The 19,161-nt window shown below is 37.0% G+C and overlaps 1 protein-coding gene across 1 annotated transcript in view; it reads right to left on the reverse strand.

Moving 5' to 3' along the window:
- LOC136858612 (TP53-binding protein 1) overlaps nt 1-19,161 on the reverse strand; it is a 770,373-nt gene that overhangs the window by 535,186 nt on the left and 216,026 nt on the right. The window contains exon 5 of the mRNA XM_067138308.2: nt 16,010-16,142. Within this exon, the coding sequence (XP_066994409.2) occupies nt 16,010-16,142 (133 nt within the window). The remainder of the gene's footprint in view (nt 1-16,009; nt 16,143-19,161) is intronic.

Raw genomic sequence — 19,161 nt, forward strand, 5'->3', positions numbered from 1 at the left:
AACATGGCTCATACAATAAATTCGTACACACCGAACAATATTGTCATTGCCGGTAAAACTGCATTGCTTTATTTTAATGCGAGCCCAAACGGGCTTATGGTTTTAAAGGAGAAATTGCCAGCCAGGAAATCGTACAAGGGTGAGGGATGGGGTCATAGTAGTGCGTTGTAATGCACATGGGCACGAGATGCTTTATCGCCTCGTCATAGGCAAGTTTGATAAGCTACAATTTTTTAAGGGCATCGGGCACTTTCCATCCCAATACAAAGCATCTAAAAATGCAAACAGTACAGAAATCCAAAAAGATAATGCATTTGCACAGGGAAACCGGCATAATTTATTCTCGTCTTTAAATTGTGCCGATTTTATTTCTTTCGTTGCGTGAGGTTATGTTTTCAGTTATTTATCCAAGTGCATTATTTGAACATTGTAAATGCACCTTGTTGGATACATTTCGGAAATAGTTTTTTTCCAATGCATTTGAAAGGTTTAAACCGTGAATCGAGGTGATTGCATGTATTAATGGGTCTTAGAATACATTGTGAAGCAGAAAGTGTTTACATTTCTGAAGTACGAGAGAAGTGCCATAGCGGGAAATCGTACAAGGATAGAGTTGTAGGAAAGTTCGATTTTAAGGGCATCGGGTACTTTCTGTGTAAATACAAGACATCTAAAATGCATACAGTATAGTAATCCAATTAATAAAGCACTTGCACATGGGAGCCAGCACAGATTTCTCCTCGTCTCTGAATCATGCTTTTTTCTTTCTTTCTTTCTTTCGTTGCGTGAGGTTATGTTTACCAGTGAGAAATCCAAGTGCATTATTTGAATACTGTAAATGCACCTTTTTGGATACATTTTGTAAATAGTTCTTTTTCATGGCATTTGAAAGGTATAAACTGTGAATCAAGGTTAACTGCATGCAGTAACGGGCCTTAGAATATTTAGTAACACAGTAAGGGTTGGTACTTCTCAACTGCGAATTGGCGGTTAATTTGAAATCGCGTCATTCGAAGTCCGATTTTTGAGTCCCAACAACTTCGAATTAACGAGGTTTTACTGTATATTGATAATGTCGTGGTGTATTGTGAAACCTTCAAAGAACATCATTCTCATATTAGGGAATTTGTTCGTCGCTTTAAGCAAGCTGGTCTTACTATTAAACTTTCTAAGGTTTCACTTGCACAACCACAAATGTCTTTCCTAGATCACATCGTATCACCCAATGGTGTAGCTGTGGACCAGAGTAGAACCCAAGTCATCTATGATTTTGCTCCACACAAGGATCAGAAGAGAACAGCTCGCTTTGTTGGTATGGCAAATTATTTTTGCACATTTATTCCTAATTTTGCCCAAATTGCTGCCCCTCTTAATGCCCTTCCGCGTAAGGATGTTAAAGTTGTTTGGAAGGAACCTCAGCAAATTCCTTTCCATAAACTTAAAACTGCTCTGGCAAATGCGCATGTTCTGGCGATCCCATACTTCTCAAAACCTTTTATTATCCAAACGGATGCTTTTGGTTCTGCCGTTACAGGTGTTCTCCTCCAAGCAGATGAGTTAGGTAGGCAACCCATCGCTTATGCCACATGTACCTCTAATTCTGATGAGATGAAATATTCCATCTAAGAGCTGGAATGCTAAGCGGTTATTTTTGCTGTTGAGAAGTTTTGCACGTATGTCGAGCACTCCAAATTTCTTCTTGAAACTGACAACATGGCTCTTAGTTGGGTATTGAATAGACCTAAACGTATGGGTAGATTAACCCGTTGGGCAATCCATATCTCTGCTTTCAATTTTGAAGCTCGTCACATTTGTGGTACTGGAAAACGTTGTAGCTCATGGATTGAGCAGTATGTTCGGAGATAAATTACCTGACCATTCTGACTTTGATGCTAGTAACCTTCCTACATGCCATTTCAATTATATTAATGCTATCATGTCCGGCTCCATGGCTAAATGGTTAGCGTGCTGGTCTTTGGACACAGGGGTCCCAGGTTCGATTCCCGGCAGGGTCGGGAATTTTAACCATAATTGGTTAATTCCCCTGGCAGGGGGACTGGGGCATGTGTCGTCTTCATCATCATTTCATCCTCATCATGACACGCAGATCGCCTACATACATATCCCACGTCGTTCCACCTTAAGCGATGGGTCGGCAAACGAGGCTTCTCCACCAGTTGCGGTCCCTGAACTTCTCTCCTTCTTCAATGCTTTCCAAAGTATGTCCTCTCTGTTGAATGTCAATCTTCACCATGTCCTTGTACCTGAGTCTTGGTCGCCCTCTTGCTCTTTTGTCTTCAAGTTTTAGATCGTACATTTTTTTTGGTAATCTGTTATCACCCATGCGTCGCATATGTCCATACCATCTCAGTCGATGCACTGTTATTTTGTCCTGCAGTCTTACAACTTGAGCCTGCTTGCGGATTTCCTCATTACGGACTCTGTCCCTCCGTGTTTTGCCGATCATGCTACGGACAAATTTCATTTCTGCTGCCTGGATTCTACTAACATCTTTGTTTCTCATGGTCCATGTTTCGCAACCATAGGTCAGGATTGGTATGTAATAAGTTTCATATATGACTCTCTTACATTTTGTTGGTATTTTCTTGTTCCATATTATGTCTTTAACTATTTTGTAAAAGTTGCTACCTGCCTGAATTCTGTGGGAAATTTCCTTATCTATATAACAAGTATCAGAGATAACACTTCCAAGATATTTGAATTGATGGTTCATCTGTAGCTGTTTCCCCTCCATTTCAATGTGTCCCATTGGTTGCCCGTATCTCTTCATGACCATAACCTCACTTTTCTCCTGGCTGAAAATGAGTCCATATTCTTTAGCAGATTCTGCCCAGGAGTTTATTTGTCCTTGAAGATCATCTTTAGAGTCTCCCCACAAGCATATATCATCCGCGAACAATATAACTTTCATTTTCTTACCTCCAATGGTTTGGTGAACTTTTCTCTGGATCTCGTTCATCACAGTGATGAAAAGAAGAGGAGACAGAACACCACCCTGTCTTAACCCAGATTTTATATCAAAGGTTTCAGTCATTCTTACAGGTGTTTTGACTTTACCTCGGGTATCTTCATACAAATTCTTGATCCGGTGTATCATGTCGTCCTGTATTCCAATTTTCTTCAGTGCTTCCCACACCGTCTCTCTATTCACTGCATCAAATGCTTTCTTGATATCCAGAAAGGCTAACCACAAATCTCGGTTGTGTTCATAGTATTTTTCTATTAACTGACGGACTGTAAAGATTAAATCAGTTGTTGATCTCTCCTTCCTGAATACATACTGCTCTTCGAAGAGGTTCTCTTCAATAAGGGGTCTGATTTTACGCTCTATAACTCCTTCATAAAGTTTACCAACTTGAGATGTTAAAGTGATGCCTCTATAGTTGGAACATTTCTTTCTGTCTTCTTTCTTGAAGATTGGAATTGTGATGCCTGTTTTCCAATCGACTGGTATGTCCTCTTCTTTCCAGATCTTACGAAAGAGTCTGTAGATCCAATGTTTTCCAGAAATGCCCATTGCCTCGATCATTTCTCCATTAATTTCATCAGCCCCTGCTGATTTTCCAGTTTTGATGTATTTCCAGGCATATTCTACATCATTCCATGTTAATTCTAACCTGTTGTCAGAGGCCGACCTGCAGGAGGTAGTACCGGTACTGTCTTTTTGTGTAGGCTGCATGCAATTCACATTTAGTAATTCATCAAAGTAAGTCCTCCAAGTCTCTTTGATCTTCTCATCTTCAGTGATCAGATTTTCATTATCATCTCTTAGGTATGCTTAAAGTAAATACAATATTTTAATATTCCACCTTCTCAATACTAAAAAATCATTTGATGTTTTTACAAAAACATTACAATGTCGTTAAAAGGTACTAGTTTCGGTCCACTGTGGACCATCATCAGCCTAGCCAAATTACAACAGTAAAAGACATAGTGATAAAAATAGTATGGAGAAATGAGAGAGGATCTAGAAGGATGGGATGGTGGTGGAATGACAGATAAAAGTGAAAAAAACCGTATTTGCGAATAATGATAAAAGTAACAGAAGTGTTCACAATGACAAGTAAAATCTTGTGAAGTCACGTAAAAACTCTTGATGAGATAGTCTTTGGTTGGCAGTTGCTCCTCTGTTGCATGATTGACATATATAACTACGTATATGCTTCTAGAAAGTTGTAGATGTAAGTTCCACTTTTGCGTAGAGGGAAGAATTGTCCGATGAGACTAGCACCAGATTAAAATTGACAAAGTTGAACCTGTTCTATGGTGGAATTAAAGGCTTTCTGTGTTGAACAGAAGTAGTCTCAGTTCAATCGGGACCCCAATGAACCTGGGGAAAGAAGATAGTATTAACGCGGGTAATCGGATAGAGAACACGCGAGGCACCGGAAAATATAAACGATGACTCACCTTGCGCTGCATGGAACAAACTTCATTGAATGCAGCTTATGGAGTGAGCGTGGCGCGGAGTAGATCAGCAGGAAAGGGGTAGGTGAATACGGAGGGGAGGAATGACGTAAGTGGTGGAGGGTGGGAGGGATGGGAAAGGTTCTAGGCGGGGTGGACGGGAGAGGAAGTGAAGGTGTTTGTACTGTCGGGGGACCCTCAATTGACTTAAAGAAAGAATTTTGAACGACCGATTTGTTTTTTCTGTAATAAGTAATGAAAAGGTCAAATAAAATATTGGGTTTCTCAGTTATTTCGTTAAGGTTATAGTTGGCATTAAAGTATTGATCTAAATGAATGTAAAAGTTCTCTATTATATTGAGTAGAGGTCCTTTCTTAGCTATTTTGAGAATGTCCATGTCTGTTTCAATATTCGTGAATTTGTGGTTATAGTCGACCATATGTTGGCCGATAGCTGAAAATTTGTTGTATCTGACTGCATTGAAATGTTCTAAATATCTAATGTTGAAGCTCCGGCCGGTTTGCCCCACATAAGAAATATTAGAGCATGTATTACATTTAATCCTGTAGACGCCTGATTTTGTGTACCTATTTATTTTATTAATATGTGATGTGCTATGTAAGATTTGTGTGTTGTTGTTGTTGGTTTTAAATGCTATTTTCATACCTTTTTTCTTTAAAACATTGGTGATCTTGTGAATTCCATTGACGTAAGTGAAGATGGAAAAAGAGTCATGTTTAGGTGGTTCTTTTTTAAGTGTGGTCTTGGGGCGAAATTTATGTTTGTTAATGATGTTTTCTATGAAATGGCTATTGAAGCCATTGAATCTGGCGATGTAGCGGATAGTATTCAATTCGGTATGAAGATATTTTTTATTCATAGGAACGTTGAATGCTCTATGTACAAGACTGTTATATGTTGCTTTTTTGTGGGGGAGGGGGTGAGCTGAATCTTGTCAGATTGTGACGGCCCACACAAAAAGTCCAAAGACTCCTTAAACAAACCTTAAAAAACTCCACCTTCCTTCTCACTGAACATGAAAAAAGCCAGCTTATAAGTATGAACCCTGGGCTTCCTACGGCTAGAGCTCTTCCAAAAATTCATAAGGCAGGTGCTCCCATTCGTCCAATCATCAATTTTAGACCGAGCCCTTTATATAAGACCATACATTTTATTCAAAATTTCCTAAGCAAAAAATTACCGTTTTTCATCCAATAAATCGGTTAGAAATACCTTTGAATTAATAGACAAACTTAATAAATTTAACATGCAACCTCATTACTCACTTCACTCCTTTGATATCGTAAACATGTACCCAAGCATTCCAATTTCTAAATTAATTCCCATCATCAAAAGTAACTTATACAAAAAAAAAGTCATTTGAGTAAATTGGAAATTCAAGATTTCATTACATTGTTGAAATTAGTCGTAAATAAGAACTTTTTTACGTTTAATGGTACCATCTATCAACAAAACGGTCTGGCAATGGGTTCACCTGCATCAGGCATTCTCGCAGAAATCTATCTGGACTGTCTCGAGAATACTAAAATTGACAATAAATTCGACAATATTCTCCTTTGGGCTAGGTACGTCGACGATGTCCTAGTAGTTATCAACGAGACCTTGGAAGATGCTCACACCCCACTCCAAACACTTAATAACATCGATCCGCATATTAAATTCACATTGGAGTCAGAAGTAGATCAAAAAATCAATTTTCTGGATATTACGATCACTAGACAACAGGAATCTTTAACCTACAAGATCTACAGAAAGCCCACCCAATCGGCCGTCACAATCCGACAAGATTCAGCTCACTCCCTCCCCCACAAAAAAGCAACATATAACAGTCTTGTACATAGAGCATTCAACGTTCCTATGAATAAAAAATATCTTCATACCGAATTGAATACTATCCGCTACATCGCCAGATTCAATGGCTTCAATAGCCATTTCATAGAAAACATCATTAACAAACATAAATTTCGCCCCAAGACCACACTTAAAAAAGAACCACCTAAACATGACTCTTTTTCCATCTTCACTTACGTTAATGGAATTCACAAGATCACCAATGTTTTAAAGAAAAAAGGTATGAAAATAGCATTTAAAACCAACAATAACAACACACAAATCTTACATAGCACATCACATATTAATAAAATAAATAGGTACACAAAATCAGGCGTCTACAGGATTAAATGTAATACATGCTCTAATATTTCTTATGTGGGGCAAACCGGCCGGAGCTTCAACATTAGATATTTAGAACATTTCAATGCAGTCAGATACAACAAATTTTCAGCTATCGGCCAACATATGGTCGACTATAACCACAAATTCACGAATATTGAAACAGACATGGACATTCTCAAAATAGCTAAGAAAGGACCTCTACTCAATATAATAGAGAACTTTTACATTCATTTAGATCAATACTTTAATGCCAACTATAACCTTAACGAAATAACTGAGAAACCCAATATTTTATTTGACCTTTTCATTACTTATTACAGAAAAAACAAATCGGTCGTTCAAAATTCTTTCTTTAAGTCAATTGAGGGTCCCCCGACAGTACAAACACCTTCACTTCCTCTCCCGTCCACCCCGCCTTGAACCTTTCCCATCCCTCCCACCCTCCACCACTTACGTCATTCCTCCCCTCGGTATTCACCTACCCCTTTCCTGCTGATCTACTCCACGCCACACTCACTCCGTAAGTTGCATTCAATCAAGTTTGTTCCATGCAGTGCAAGGTGAGTCATCGTTTATATTTTCCGGTGCCTCGCGTGTTCTCTATCCGATTACCCGCGTTAATACTATCTTCTTTCCCCAGGTTCATTGGGGTCCCGATTGAACTGAGACTACTTCTGTTCAACACAGAAAGCCTTTAATTCCACCATAGAACAGGTTCAACTTTGTCAATTTTAATCTGGTGCTAGTCTCATCGGACAATTCTTCCCTCTACGCAAAAGTGGAACTTACATCTACAACTTTCTAGAAGCATATACGTAGTTATATATGTCAATCGTGCAACAGAGGAGCAACTGCCAACCAAAGACTATCTCATCAAGAGTTTTTACGTGACTTCACAAGATTTTACTTGTCATTGTGAACACTTCTGTTACTTTTATCATTATTCGCAAATACGGTTTTTTTCACTTTTATCTGTCATTCCACCACCATCCCATCCTTCTAGATCCTCTCTCATTTCTCCATACTATTTTTATCACTATGTCTTTTACTGTTGTAATTTGGCTAGGCTGATGATGGTCCACAGTGGACCAAAACTAGTACCTTTTAACGTCATTGTAATGTTTTTGTAAAAACATCAAATGATTTTTTAGTATTGAGAAGATGGAATATTAAAATTTTGTATTTACTTTAAGCATAGTCTCAACTCAATACGGAACCTAACAATGAAGTTTATCTCTTAGGTAGTTGGAGTGTTCTTTATCTCTTTTTCTATTTTTCATCATCCCATATAACATTTTCTTATTACCATTAACATCCTCTTTCAATTCATCACTCCACTTGTTCAACCATTTCTCTCATTCTTCTGTAACAACTTTGTTAGCTTGTTTTTTAGCAACTTTGTATAGTTCCGTATTATGATCGGTCCGGTTCTTGAAATATTTTCTGAACTTGTTTTTCTTGTTCAGGACAGCAGTTCTTGTTCTGTCATTCCACCATGGAGTTTCCTTCCATCTTCTTGTGCCACTGGTTCGTCCACAACCTTCTCAGTTATCATTACTAGATTTTCTTTCAGATCCTTCCATTCCTCCTCAACTGTTCTTTCACCTTTGGTATCACTGATTTGATGTTTTCTTGGAACTCTATTATTCTATCATTGTCCTTCAGCTTCCAGGTCTTGAGTTGCTTTACCTGTGTGGCTCTTACTTCTTTTAACTTGTTAAACTTTAAGTATCCAATGAGGAGTCTATGATCACTTTCCAAGGAGACACTAGAAATCACTTTTACATCTAACAGTCTATTTTGTAGTTGTTTCTCGATCAAAAAGTAATCTATAAGAGATTTACTTTTTCCATCCCATCCATATCTTGTGACCTTATGGCTTTTTTGTTTTTGATACCATGAGTTGCCTATTATAAGGTTGTTTCTCAGGCAGAGGTCAAGTAATCTAATTCCTTCTGGGTTTCGTGGACCCCATCCATGTGCTCCTAGAATACTTTCATATCCATCTCTCACAGTTCCTACTTGAGCATTCATAACCCCTATGATAATTGTTCCATCTCCTCTTATTCTTTCCTCTATGTCAAATCAAAAGACCTGCACCTGGCGAGCCGAAGTCCTTGGACACATCCCGGCACTAAAAGCCACACGCCATTTCAATGCTATCTTAACCAACTCCCAGTTGCTCTTCCATGACATTTCTAAATTGCAATCTAATGATTCTGAAATTAATGTTATTGCTAAACAACTAGAGGGTGTAAATGTTGTTAAACCGTATAAGCTCATTAATAATGTTCTGTGTTGCAAAGCTAGGAATTACAAAAATGGCGAGAAAATGAAGCAATCTGGAAAAAGAATGTGAGGAAAAGGTTAAGGAACTCTGGACAAGGATATACCTCTGTTAGTGGAAGAATTGTGCATGAAAAAGAATTTCGATATCATCAATGTAAAAGTCTATATAAAGGCTAGCAAACTTTCCAATAGAGCAACGTTACAAAATTCATCAGCAGTATTTTAGGTGATTGGAATCAGCAAACTTTGTACATACAAGGAAAAGTAAGAGTTGTGAGTATTGCGAGCAAATGACGGCATTCAAGGCATTGCTTTTTCACTGATGCTAATGGTGTGGAGAAGGTGGTCTGCAAGGGTGTTTTTAAAGTGACTTTACACATATCAGATTCAAGGATTGCTAGAGTGCTAGGAGAGACAACACCACAAGACCGACGAGGTAAGCATGAACCTCACAACAAAACAACATGCGACTCTGTTAATAATATCAAGAATTTCATTTTTAAAAATCCCGCCTATGAATCACACTACAGCAGACATAAAAATCCCAACCAGCAATATTTGTCTCCTAATTTAAATGTTAAAATAATGTATGATTTGTATAAAATTCATTGTTATGAACAAGATCCTCAGGTTATCCCAGCAAGTTTATACATTTTCCCTTCCATCTTCAACAACAAATTCAATTTGCATTTTCATCCCCCATTAAAAGATACCTGTAAAAATTGTGACCTATTGAACAATCAAATTAAGACTGCTGACAATGAAGAAAACAAAAGGCATTTATCACATCATCAAAGGCAGAAGAAGCTCGCCAGTCCATGAATAAAGATACTTTGAATGAAAGTGCACGTCATAGCATTTGATTTAATGAAGATATTGCCCCCTCCAGTACATACAGATGGAACTTGCTATTACAAGAGACAGTTATGGACTTATTTATGGGGTATTCATGACATGGGGACTGATGAAGTACATACCTACATCTGGAATGAGAGCATCGCCTCACGTGGTCCACAAGAGCTTTCATTGTGCTTATTATATTATGTCACAAAACTTTGTGACAACAGGTCACTTAATTATGTGTAGTGACCAGTGTGGTGGGCAGAACAAGAATTCTAAACTGGTTTCTGTCTTAGATTTTATTGTAAATAATCCTAATAACAGTGTGAAGGAAATAGATCATAAATGTTTAATGTCTGGCCATTCCTACCTACCGTGTGATCAAGACTTTGGATTAATTGACAAACATAAGAAATTTCACAGCCACATTTACACACCTTCAGATTGGATTTCTGTAGTAAAGTCAGCTTTCAAAAAGAAACCGTTATTGTGTATGGAATAAAGGGCAAAGACTTTACAGACAACAAATGATTTAGAAAGAACAGTAACTAATAGAAAGGAAACCCTTGATGGTGAAAGGTGAAATGATTTGACATTTTGCACATCAATATAAAAGAAGGAGAAGGACTTAAAATTAAATTCAAGTACAGCCACCAAGAAAGCAAACTCTTCAAAACAGCTGACTTACAGAAAGAAGCGGTGTTCTCTTCCTCTACCAACAGAATTAGCAACTTTATATCCTGGTGGTACACCAAGTGAGGCAAAAAAAAAAAAAAAAAAAAAAAAAAAAAAAAAAAAAAAAAAAAAAAAACCTCAATGACTTGATGCCTTTCATTCCACCAGCATCACAGCAATTTTATCAAACATTGCATTCAACTATGGATGCTAAAGATGGAGGACTTTATACTAGTGATGAGGATGACTGATTTGATATTTCTCTTTATTAAGTGTTAATACCAAAATGTTCTAATCTGTATTGTGTTTTTTCAAAATAATTGTTGTTATCATGGTTTTTAAACTGGCTGTGACTTATTTACCCACTGAGATGATCATTTAAATCTCAAGCAATCGTGCCATAGTAGCTTAAGTACAAATAGTCTCATTTTCTAAAACTGTGTTAGGGCTGATGTGTGAACACTTGTCATAACTATGCACTCAATCATATTCTTACAATAAACTATAGATTTTGAAGGTTTGTGTTAAAACATTAGAATAGAGGCAAAGTTTATCATCTTTACAGAAAGGTGATTGAAAGCCAATGTAATTTAAGTACCAAAGAAAGTGACTTCAAGGGACAGTTATAGGCAACTTTTCAAAATCCAAAGAGGCTCAAGTACCATTTTAAATAAAAATTACTAAATAATTCTAATGTTCAAAACAGTGTTCCCAAAGTTCTTTAAAATCAGTCCAGACACATAATACAATGTGTATAGCCTCTTTGGCAAAATAACTACAAGATATTTCATAATGTCAAACACTTGGAAGCCACTTTTCTCAGAATCAATTATTTGGCACTTGAGCCTCTATGGTTCTGTGCGCCTCATTAATGCCTATGCTTGTAAAGTAAATTCTACTTGTATTATTATTTTAATTGTGAGTTTTGCCTGTGTTTGGTACTTTCTCGTAATGGGATCTTTCTTCTTTTTCTTCTTCTGGTGTTGAGTGTTTAAATTCTACCTCACAAGTCCATCATGTTGCTTCCAAGGGCACCTTACATTAAATTCAATAACTAAGATTTGTTTCCTGTTATATAAAAGGATAATGTACAAAAAAATTTAAATCATACCATCTAATGTAATTTTTCTTATTATAATTATCATCACTGTGGTATGTAGAAAATTGAAATTTGATTCTCCTAATTCATAATTTTTCTTTTCTTTACCACTCACCATTCTGATTCACATCAGAGTTTTGATTTCTTACTTTCCGTTATTTCTAGTGTAGATTTTTTTTTTTTAGTACGCTTATTAGTGGTAGCTTGGGTTGGTCAACTTCATTCCCTTTCTTGTAATTTTCTTCTGCAGTTTTGGTGGAAAACTAAAATTTCCTTTAATGATATGTGATTATATTGGGGAATGTTTTACTATGATTTTATATTTAATCATTTAATTTGAAGGCTTATTTAGATTGAGATTATTTTCAACTTCCATTAAAGTCTCTATTTGAAGTGCATATTTAATTTGAACTTGTTACTATGATTATAATTTAACCATTTTAATGTGAAGGTTAATTAGGTTGAAACAAATCTCAACTTTCATTTTAAGTTCACTATATTATATACATTTTCAATTGGATCCAATTAACTTAATTGTAACTATCAAAAGGAACTATGTTAAATATCTTATTGGCCAGTATTTGAGATTTATATGAGAATTGTTTTCTGTTATCCATCATTTTTTTAAATCGTTGCTTAACACTATGATTATTTGAAACACCTCCCAGTTTCATTAATTGTACGTTAAATTTTTACCACTCATTAGATATTTTCTTTCCGCCTTACAAAGGTCCTGTCTTATCATTTGGTATACTGAGTATCACTAGTAACTTTTCAAGGGTCTATTTACATTTGGGTGCAGGCCTTTTTACCACTAATTAATTTAGTGGGTGCTTCCACATTTTGTTTATTTAATTTACTGCGGCCAAGGTAAGTTGTACTTGTTCTTGTATTTACTCATTTGTGCAGTGTTTGTTTTTGGGTGTTGCTTGTGCCAGTTCATTAACAATACAAAAACAAACAGGGGAAATGCAGGAGTTGATTTAGTAATAAGAAAATAGGGCAGTGGGAAAGCTACTACGGAAAGCACAATGAAAGGATTATTGTTGTCAAGATAAATACGAAGCCACTGCCCATCACAATAGTGCACATCTATATGCCTACTAGTTCAGTGGATGATGAAAAAATTGAAAGAATATATTAAGAGATAGAAGACTTAATACAATATGTAAAAGGTGATGAGAATCTAATTATGATGGTTGTGATGGGAGACTGGAATGCAGTGGTAGGCCAAGGAAGAGAAGGTCATGCAGTAGGAGAATTCAGATTGAGACAAAGCACAGAAAGAGGAAGTCGGCTGCTTGAATACTGCACTGATCATAATTTTGTCCTTGCTACCGCTTGGTTCAAACACCACAAATAACGGCTGTATACATGGACGAGACCTGTAGACACTGGAGGTATCAATAGACTCCATTAGGATTCAGCAGAGATTCAGAAACCAGGTGTTGGATTGCAAGACCCTCCCAGGAACAAACATGGACTCTGACCACAACTCGTGAGTCATGAAATGCTATACGAAGTTGAAGAAACTGAAGAAATGAAGGAATAAAAAGAGGTGGGATCTAGGTAAATTGAGAGAAAAGAGTGTCAGGGATTGTTTCTAGGAGCAAGTTGCATAAGGGCTAAATGAAAAGGCTGAAGGAAACACAGTACAGAAAGAATGAACAATCGTGAATAATGATATCAGTAAGGCTGCTGAAGAAAGGTTAGGAAGAAATGAAAGAACACCTAAGAATCAATGGATAACTCAGGAGATAGTAGACCTGATTGATAAACAAAGAAAGTACAAGAATACAGAAAAAAATGAGGAGGGCAGAAAAGAATACAAGAATGAAGTAGATAGAAAAAGCAGGACAGTTAAAGGATGGCTGAAAGATAAGGCCAGGAATGTTAAAGATCTTATGGTCCAATGAAAGGTAGGTGCTGCATAGAAAATCAAGGAAACATTTGGGGAAAGGAAAAAGTAGGTGTATGAATATTAAGAGCTCAGAGGGAAAACCACATCAAGGGAAAGAAGACAAGACAGAAAGAAGGCAGGAACAGATCCAACAGTTCTTTCAAGGTTAAGAAGTGAATGATAGGATTAAGAAGAAGCTGTTGATGCTGATGAAATGGGAGACCCAGTTTACAGGTCAGAATTTGGCAGAGCTTTGAGAGATGTAAGTAGAAACAAGAGACTGGAATTGATGACACCCTCAGAATTACTGACAGCCTTAGAAGAAAGCAGCATGGTGAGGTTACTCCATTTAGTGTAGATGTATGGTACAGAAAAAGTGCCATCCAATTTTCGGAAGAAAATTGCTATACCTATCCCCAAGAAAGCCGCTACTGACAAGTTTGAAAACTATCGCACCATTAGTTTACCTCACGCTTGCAAAATTTTAACACATATTACAGAAGAATGGAAAGACAAGTTGAAACTGAGTTGGGAGAAGATCAATTTGGCTTCAGAAGAAATTCAGGAAGACGTGAAGCAATCCTGACTTTACATCTGATTTTAGAGGATAGAAATAAGGACAAGCCCACATCTATGGCGTTCATAGATTTAAGAAAAGGCATTCAATAATGTTGATTGGACCAAGCTATTTAAGAATCTGAAGGTAATCGGGATCAGATATCAAGAAAGAAGAATTATCAACAGTCTGTACAAGAATCAGTTTGAAGTGAAAAGAATTGAGGGCTCCGAAAAAGAAGCAGCAAACCAGAAGGGAGTGAGGCAAGGCTGCAGTTTGTCCTCCCTCCCTTTCAATATTTAAATAGAACAGGCAGTAAAGGAAATAAAAGTGGAATTTGGAAAGGGAATCACAATCCAAAGAGAGGAAATCGCACGGAACGCCTTTCTTAAGAAAATAAATTTGCTCACTTCCAACAATGATATAGGAATTAGAAAGATATTTTTGAAGACTTTTGTCTAGAGCATGGTGTTGTATGGAAGAGAAGCATGGACAATAACTTCCTCAGAAAGAAAGAAAATAGAAGCTTTTAAAATGTGGTGTTACAGAAAAATGCTGAAGGTGAGATGGATGGATCGAATCATGAAGAGATACTTCATCGAATCAAATCATATACAGTAAGCACGCAAGTGGCCAACTGGATACAATAAGAGAACATTCCAATACAACTTACTTCCAGTTTCCAAAATATCACAATTTATGTAAACAAAATCAAAGGGATGTTTGCACCATTTTACTTCATGACATCGAACAACTGAACCTTCAAATCAAATCTGATGTCGACAAGCACTCAATTATAGTGATAAGAAGATTTTAACTCATTTTACCAAGTTTACATCATTCAAAACATGCAAAAAACACGTAGCTGTTTTAATATAGAACTGTATAATTAATAAATTGTTTGTAAATAGAGCATCAAAGCCATACCAATGACACTTCAAGCTATCATACTAGAGATCACGATCAATATACGTGTTAATTGATAGAATAGATCTAATGTATTTCGAGAGCAGTGCAAATGAACTTTTAGACAAAATTTTAGAACTTTATAACTCTAATTTGATGCAAGTTTTATTATTACAAACTGTATTAAGTTATAGGTACAAACTTAGAACTAAGTAGTGTTCTTAATATTATTGTGTATATTGTTTTATCAAACAAGGTTCTTCAGCAGCTCTAGATAGCCTCTAACAGAGACCAAGACCAGTGCTGCTACATGTATTTGTATTGTAAATACATCAGACATAAATCAAGTATTGATTAGGTGGGAGATCCAAGTTCATAACTGTGACTGTTGGAACTATCAATACGGGCTAATGAAGCTAATAAACTATGATAACATGATCACTACAATCTTCGTGAAACCACTTATGCACTCAGGTGGCTGTTCTACTATGTTACAGATCAACGCAACTCTGATGGCATTCAAGTGCCCAAGATTACATCTCAATTCAACTATCATTCTGGATGCTTGATGTTTTATTATCAGTGAGGGTAACTAATCAGAAAAAGATCATAGAAACACAGAAGAAGAAGTGGAAGAAGAATAATAATGAAATTCTGATTAGCAGAAAAACAAGGTTATCTAGGCAAGGTTTTCATAAAATGCTTAGAGAGAACTCCCTGTAGTACTTTTTAATGAATTAATTACAACCAATGGTTTGGACATGTTAAGTGGATGGAAGGATGCCGAAGTGGATGATGCATCATGGGAGGGCAAGAGGAAGACCCAGACTAAGGTACTGTAGTTGAAAATGATCAAGAATATTATTAGGAGAAACCTGGATTGGAACAATGTTAAGGAGGAACAGTGGTGGTTGGACAGAAGACAGAATGGTACCACAAACATCCCTACCTGGAGGGAACTGGACGAGGGAAATGGATGATGATGATGATGATTAATATTATTATTACAATCACCAAAGAATAATTAATTAGCATGTCAAATAAATAAATAAATAAATAAATAAATAAATAAATATAGCTGTATTAACAAACTAGTCAGACTAAATTGCAGTGAAATACCTCTCAAGTGACTGGGATGAAGGAATGAAGTCGTTGCAATCCATGGAACCAACTACATCTTGGGTGTCTTGAATTGTGGTAGGCTCATCAGGGGGTTGACTTGCAAACATGTCATCAGGCGACCTTGGTTCTCCTGAGGCAATCAAATATTTACAATTCAGTTAAAGATAAGATTATCAATATTTTAGAAATGTAAACATTAACATGGGAAAAATGAAAATGAACCTGGTAGTTCTTTCCTTGAGAGAAAGACAAAAAAAAAAAATGAAAAATATATAGAACTAATAGGTAAGACATATAATAATAAATATACAAAATCATCTCCAGTTCTTGAAATTCCAGTTAACAATAATATATTGTGTTAATGGTTTTACATCCCTCTAATTGTTCTAGGGTTTCACAAGACACCAGGCTGTCAGAAAGTTAGTTTGTTTGTTTTTCAGATCGCAATAAATCTAAAGTCACGAGGCTTGCATTTCAGGAGCTTCAAATACCATTAAAATGAGTTGGGAATGAATCCAACAACTTGGGCCAATAAAGCCAGCATTCTACCATCTGAGACACTTAGCACAGCTGCCCAACAGTGAGCCACAACCTGTCATTTCCCCGCTTTTGACCCACGTAAACCCTGCTCTGAACATCCAAATTTATCAGTTCCTTGTGCCATTCTACTTTTTCTTTTTAAAGACGCAATTGAAGAGGAGTGGGGAAGTGCATCACCTTGTCTGATCCATTTTAATCTCGAAGGTTTCAGACATTTCACCTCTGAACTTAACCATGGAACGTGTGCCAGCCAGCATTTGTAGACTGAATATTTGTGTTTTATTGTCTAGTCCTAGTTCCTTGAGAATTTTATTCAGTGTTTGTCAGTCCACAGTTTCTCAGACTTTCTTAAAATCAACAAAGGTGACTACTACTACAGGATGCCCGTTAGTAACCTAAAATCTGTTTCCCCTGTATTCCCTTTTTCCCTGCATTAAATTTAGTGGGTCATGTTATACAACAGTAATGCTAGAGTATGTTTATCACACTCTAGAATCATCATTGTGAAACATATTTTACACAAACATTTACAATGGCATAAAGAATTTCAAATAAATGTATCATCATAAGTCTAACACGCTACATCTTATCATGAAGTGTCAATCTGTGAAGTTCGTTATCTGTAAAATCCCATTATAAACAGCCACTACAAGACACACTACAACCAATGAAAATTAACTACATTTGGTGAGTGAGCATGCCAGTTTTCTTTTTCTTTTTTTTTTTGCTAGTTGTTTTACGTCGCACCGACACAGATAGGTCTTACGGCGACGATGGGACAGGAAAGGGCTAGGAGTGAGAAGGAAGCGGCCGTGGCCTTAATTAAGGTACAGCCCCAGCATTTGCCTGGTGTGAAAATGGGAAACCACGGAAAACCATTTTCAGGGCTGCCGACAGTGGGGTTCGAACCTACTATCTCCCGAATACTGGATACTGGCCGCACTTAAACGACTGCAGCTATCGAGCTCGGTGCCAGTTTTTAAACATGCTTGCAACAGAAACATATGGGTTAGTATTCAGAAACTCAGGAACAAGATCCCAGTGTCTGTAACAAAACAAAGTGCTGTTTGAATATGTTTGCTGGTCAACTAGTATGCATAGAAACAAGCACTAAAGCACCAATGACACAATCTTTCTTTGTAGAATTTTTTGTGATAATGTTAATTTTCTGCAATATTTCTCCTTAATAGTGAGGTGAAATGAGTAATAATTATGGGCAATCCTTAATAGTTACCACACCTCTACGTTATGTAAATTACATGGGTAATTTAAAAAAAAACCTACGGATTTTAAAAAGAATATTCAGAAGATAAGAGTTATTGTAATTTTAATTTATAATATTATAATTTAAATTTTGGTTTAATGAGAACAAGGCAATTACATAATAATGAGGGAATGTTATTACTACAAACATTTAATCTCGCTATCAGAATGAAGATCAGGAATTACGTTATCCTTAAGAGTGAATTGTAAACTACACCCCATTCTAACTAATGCAATGCTGTACTAGATATGTTATCAATTTCATTACCATATTGATAGTTCAACAGTTCACAATTGCAGGTTTGGGCTTCTCCACCTAATCAATACTTGTATAGCGTTAATTATATGCATTTACATTTAAAAGTACCAAAGGCAGATCAGAAAGTAACGCACAATAAATTTTTCTCCCCTGGTATTGCAGCTGGAATGTCAAAATTTCATGATGATATAGTTTGAAGTATTTTGATTTCATGTGGAGCTCTAGCGAGAGAAGCCTGAATTACAAAACAAACATGGCACACATGTTAGTGTCATCCACGTGTGAAGAGCAGCGAAGTGTATTTGGATATCTGTGGGCTTAAGGGCATACACCGAGTGAAATTCACAGGGACATGCAGGGCGTGTATGGGGACGACTGGACCGTAGCAATGTCTCCAGGAGGTATGCATTCTTCCAATAGGGCCGTGTGAACCTTAGTGATTTGCCACACACTGGGCAGCAGGTAACAGCTTCAACTCCACAGAATGTCCGCGCCATTGAGGCAGCAATTTTGAATGCCTGGCATATGCACCTGCGAACATTGTCGCAGACATCCAGCATTTCCTATTGTACGACACTGTTTATGACAAGCTGAAATTCCGAAAAGTTAGCGCTCGCTGGGTATCTAAGAACCTGACAGACAACCACAAGGGCCAGCAAATGATGACAAGCATGGATCACTTACCATGTTACGCTGCAGAAGGGCATGACTTTCTGAAAGGAATCATCACTGGTGATGAGTCGTGGGTGTATAAATACATGCCCAAAACCAAGCAGGCCTCTACTGAGTGGAAAGGAAACATGCTGGTTTCCCAGTACGAAAAAAATTCAAAGTGACTCAATCTGCTAGGAAAGTGTTTGGGACAGTGTTCTGGGACATGTTTGGAGTGTTATTGGTGGACTTGGCTGAACAAGGGACCACTGTGAATGCTGCAGCCTTCATTAAAACTTTGGTTAAGTTGAGTCATGCCCTTCGTAACAAATGTCGCAGCATTAATGCTGACGGTGTCAAACTTCATGACAATGCCCGTCCCCATGTTGGTGCTCCTGTTTGTGAGAAACTCACCAAATTTGGGTGGGAGATGCTC

The sequence above is a fragment of the Anabrus simplex genome, chromosome 1 (genome assembly GCF_040414725.1).
Source record: "Anabrus simplex isolate iqAnaSimp1 chromosome 1, ASM4041472v1, whole genome shotgun sequence".
NCBI classification, from domain to species: Eukaryota; Metazoa; Arthropoda; class Insecta; order Orthoptera; family Tettigoniidae; genus Anabrus; species Anabrus simplex.